General features: G+C 59.9%; 1 protein-coding gene across 1 annotated transcript in view; it reads right to left on the bottom strand.

Moving 5' to 3' along the window:
- Positions 1-4383, bottom strand: part of LOC309595705 (coagulation factor VIII-like) — a gene marked incomplete at its 5' end in the record, with an annotated part of 11785 nt that extends 7402 nt beyond the window's left edge. Inside the window, 2 exons of the mRNA XM_082322963.1 lie at positions 3962-4018; positions 4282-4383. Coding sequence (XP_082179089.1) covers positions 3962-4018; positions 4282-4383 — 159 coding nt within the window. The remainder of the gene's footprint in view (positions 1-3961; positions 4019-4281) is intronic.
- Between the last annotated feature and the right edge of the window lie 499 nt (positions 4384-4882).

Genomic DNA, 4882 nt, shown 5'->3' with positions numbered 1-4882 from the left:
CAAACAGAGCCATGCTGGGATGGTGTGGGCTTTTGCTGACCACACTGGGAAGCCAGTGCATGGGGATGTGAAAATGCCCAGCTCACGAGGAGGACCAGAACTCATGGGGTGGCAGATTCCAGCCCCAGTGTTGGTCATCCAGAAGCCGGAGACAGGAGACGTGCACAGCTCTCGCAGTCCATGCACGTGAGCCAGCCGCCTGGATAACCTACCCTGCACTCTCCTGGCAACCGCTATACTCTCGGCTGGCTTGGCCCGGCATAGCCTGTGACCTCAAGAGCCTTTCGAGTCATGCTGGCAGCAGGCCAGACCCTGCTACTTACACACTTCTCCGCAGGAAACATCTGACAGTGCTGCTAAAAGCTGGTTCTGTGGCCACCAGCCACTGCCGGTTCTGCACAGCCCCGGGCTCAGTCACTGCTGGGGCCAGCCTTGTGGCAGACACGGGCCGAGGAGGCTGGAGGGCTGAGCTGTGCAATAGGGTTGCTGGGTGCTGGGCAGGGTCGAACAGCCCCAGTTGGGGCTGCTTGGCCCCACCCAGCACTCAGCAGCCCTACGGGTGCCTTGCAGCTGGGTGGCGAGGGTACAAATCCTCACGCACAAATCCTGCTCCAGGGGGCAATGCACAGAGAAGCCACCAGCTCCACGGGTTAAAGAGATACACCCCAGCTCCCTGCCTCCGTTTTTCTCAAGACTCTGGATTTCTGCCCCGTATCCCAGGGTAGAGGGAAGGACACCAGCTTCCCTGGGCAGTGTTTGCCAAGAGGGAATTCAGTGAGTGTAGAGCAATCCTCAGTGAAAACCCCAGGGCTTGGCATCCTGTCCCCTGGCAGGGTTAGCGCTGTCTGCCAGGGTTGCTCCTGCTGCTGTGCTGGCTCAGCCAGGCTGCACGCCACTGGGCAAATCAAACATTAACTGGGCAGCTTGTTTGCAGGAGGCTGAAGCAGCACTTGGGGAAAGCAGCACCCTAGTGCAAAGGGCACGTTTAGTGGTTTGGTTCCTGGGCTCTCCTTGCTGCTCTAACAAACAGACTTCAATATCAGGTGGCCTTGGAAGAGCAGGGCTCCCTGGCAAGCATGTGGAGAAAGGTCAGATGCTGCTGGCTTTGCAAAGCGGGCCCCCAAAGTACAGCAGCTCGGATGCAGGAGGGAACCCTGGAGCCGGGATCCCTTGGGATTGCCCTCTCAGCTGGCAGGGAGACACATTCTGCTCCCCACAGCGAGCAACAAAATCCCAGCTCCCTCCAGGAATCATCACCCCTCACATTATAATCACCGTAGGTGTGTGCAAGGAGGCTGGGACACTGGTGCAGAGATGTCCTGGCCCAGAAAACTCTCCTCCCGCCTTCTAGTGCTCCAACCTCACCTCCCCACCGTCCAGCAGATGCGGGCATCATGGTCTCAGTACAGCTTAAAAAACACAGCAATGTGTAAAAAGAGCAAACTAGCAAAAAAAAAAATGAGCTTGGGAGTTGCTTTTGGGCTGCTCCAGCAGGCTCCGGAGCAACAGCCATGTGGACATTTAGAAGTAATTAATCTCTGCCTTCTGCTGGGGGCTACTGCCTTCTCAGGTCTGCCAGCACAACTGCAAGAGCAACCTCACCCAACACCCCTTCCAGCAATATGATCCAGGTTTTTATAAAAAAAAAGAAAAAAAAGCATTTAAATCAAACAGGATTACATTCCTGACACTGGGAAAAGGTGCAGCAACACCAACAGGTCGCAGTGGGAAGGGGAACAGAGAAATAGGACGGATACAAACAGTCGTGGAGGCCAGAAGATGCCGCCAGCTCTGCATGCCCTCACACTGACTCCAGAGCATGAAGTGCTGCAATGGAGAAGGGACAGATTTTCAAGGGAGCACAGTCGGTTTTGCCAAGGCACCATCTTCCCACCAGGAAAGGCTGATGCAGCCTTCCAAATGTGTTTGTGAAACCGGTCATCTCCAAGGGAGAGTCAGTAAAACCACAACACTGACAGAAGAAATCTTCAGATGCTGCCCAGCTGCTCCATCCCCACCTTCCAGAACAAGCCCTGCAAAATGGCTTTTCCCCTGCAGCTGTTACAGACTGGAACGTGGCAAAATGCATTTCAGATGAAAAAGTTAGAACCAGCCCTCCCCACTTCATTTTGGTAAAGCCCAGAAGTTTTGCTCAGCTTCCAACCACTAGTTTTGCCTGTGGTCATTTCAGGATTTGGTCTCTAGGGACTGTGGCCTCGGTCTGTTCTGGAGCTGGCGCCAGTTGGATGCCAGGAACTCCTGCCCACAGGGAAGCGCAGTGTCCCCTCTGCACCCTCAGGCTCAGCTCTCTCCAGAAGTACCCTCCTCTTCTCCACCACACTCCCAAAGGTCACATTCACTGCCCATTTTACAGCTGGGGAACTGAGTCATAGCCGATAAGGGGAGATACCCAAGGTCACCCTGCCAACCAGGTGCACAGCTAGGAATAAAGCCCACACTTCTTTGGTAGGTGTATTTGCCAGTTTGGAGATAAGGAAAAGATATGCAGGCATGTGGTGGGACTCAAGGGAAGAGGGCAAGCAGCTTCCTCCACTTCATCTTGTTTTCTAGCAATGACACGGCTTCCACTCGCCGAGGGTTTGCGTGCCCTGCCGTCACGGCACTTCCTAGCACGCGACTCTGCCAGAGGAAATGGGGAAGAGAAACCTCCTGGCCGCTCTGTTTGACTCCAGCCAAGGAGCAGCCAGCCAGACCCAGCACCCCTCCCGAGAGCTGCTGCTGGGCAATGTCCCTGCTGTCCCAGAGCGCGGACCACAGCCACCGTGGGCCAGCACCGTCTGCATGCACAAGCACATGAACGAATGGCAAGCTCAGGACACATAATCCCAGTTGGGTGCCAGCCCTATACAGGTCCTCTTAAAAGGCCCCACGCAAATCCCAGTTCGCCATCTCTCTCTTTACCCCTACTGGAATAAACATACTGTAACGCCAGGGAGCTGTAGGCCAGTTCCTACATTCTCCATGCCCTGCTGCCACTGGCAATTTATCCCTGCTCTGCCTGCGGCCAGGCAGGCCCTCTGCCTGGATCCTGCAGGCAGAGGGATGGGAGAGCTCCTCTCAGCAGCTGCCTGATCCAGGCACTTTGCTTTAAAAGCTTTTTTGTTGTTGTTTTGTTTGTTTGTTTTTGGTTTTGTTTTTGTTTTTTTTTTTTTTTTTTTTTTTTTAAAAGCACTCTGCCAAGGGTTGAGCCAAAAAAGCGCACGAATCACTGCTGTGGGACAGATCTGACAAGCCTCTTCTGGATGCTGTAGTGTCCAACAGGATGGGCCAAGGACAGCACTTCAGGCAAATTTCCCCCCTGCTCTCAGAGGCTCCCCACAGCCGCAAGGAAACCTCAGCCCAGGCATGTCGTGCCATGGCTCCGTCAGAGACTCCTGTTCAAAGTCGAAAATCTCTGCTGGGAGTAAAGCACCAGCTGCTTAGCACTGGGAACTGTTGACCTTCTCCCAGTTGTACCCAAGCTACCCCAAATGACACTGGCTGGGGAAGGAGCCCTCCCAGCACAACCAAGACAGCTGGTGCAGCCTGCTCTCCTTCCATTGGAGGTGGGGTGCGTGTGCCTCCCCAGCCCACTCCCTGCTCCAGGGTAGGTGTGAGAAGGGCTGGTTGCATCCTCCTTCTCTGGGGCCGAGACCCACCACCACCCCCCTTCCAGCCCATGCTGTGGACCTGGAGGTTGCTCAGCAGCTGAATCAGCTCATGTGACAGGCAGTTCCAGTTCAGACCAGCTACAACTTTGCAGCAAAACAAGCATAAGCTCCTCCGTGGCAGGATGCTGAAGCCTTCCTTCCCTCCACCCAGCTCATCCTTCCCTGCCGGGCCATGCGGTGCTGGCCACGCTGGCTGACCATTCCCCCAAGGCACCCCACATCCCCCAGCAAGGAGCCCCACTCCTGGGGTGCTGGGGACACCAGTAGAGGGCCACATAGAGGGCACATACCTGGATGCCCACCTCCTGCCCGCCGCGGGGTCTCTGCCCTAGGGGCCCTGCTCCCCTCTGCGTGTGCGGGAGGGACGGGACGGAGGGGGACCCCGGGGGCGCCACACCGGGCCTGAGCTGGGCGGAGGGTGCTGGGCCAAGGGCCCGCGGGGAAGGAGGTGCACAAGCGGAGTGGGATGGAGGGGGGCACCCCGGGGCTCCCTGCCCGGCCTCGGCGGGGCCGGGGGAGCAGAGGCGCGCTCTCCCTGGGGGTGCCGGGGCCGCCGCGGGGAGGGTGGGTCGGGGCCGGAGGGAGGCGCTGCCCTCCCGCCGCCGCTCACCTCGGGCTTGGCCCGGTTCTGCAGGAGGTGCTCCAGGTAGAGGTCGGAGAGCGCAGTCCGCATGCTGCTGGCGCTGGCGCTGCGCCCCGACTTGAGGGTCATCCCGCCGCCCGGCCGCCGCCGCCGCTCCGCCGCCGCCGCCGCCAGCAGCTGCAGCCGGTTCCGCTGGCTCCAGCAGAGCGGCCCGGGCCCGGCTCCGCCGCACGGCCCCGGCTCCAGCACCGCCGCGGGCTGCCCGCACGCTCCGCCCGTGAGGCAGCGGGGGTAGGCCTGCGGGCCGTGCGGCGCCGGGCGGAGCCAGGCGGCCGGGGGCGGGATGGGGCCGGCCCCGCGGGCAGCGCCGCCGCGCCGGTGCCGCAGCCCGGCTGCGCCCCCGCCCCGGCAGCGGCTTGGTGCCGAGCAGCCGGCGCCCGGCGGTGCCGCGGCGGGGGGCGCGGTCCCAGACGTGGAACGGGAGCACCGCCAGCTGCCGCTCAGAGCCTCGCCTCGCTGCCCGCCTGGGATCTTTTCCCCCGCGAAACAGAGTCCCCATCACGTCTCTGCTGGGAACAGCCCCTGGCCGCTGCCAGCCCCTGGAGGTGCGCAAGCACTAGCAGGGCTA

This window comes from Platalea leucorodia (assembly GCF_965183815.1).
Source record: "Platalea leucorodia genome assembly, chromosome: 10".
In the NCBI taxonomy this organism is placed as follows: domain Eukaryota; kingdom Metazoa; phylum Chordata; class Aves; order Pelecaniformes; family Threskiornithidae; genus Platalea; species Platalea leucorodia.
The sequence above is the reverse complement of the archived record's forward strand: the minus strand, read 5'-3'. Positions and strand labels throughout refer to the sequence as shown.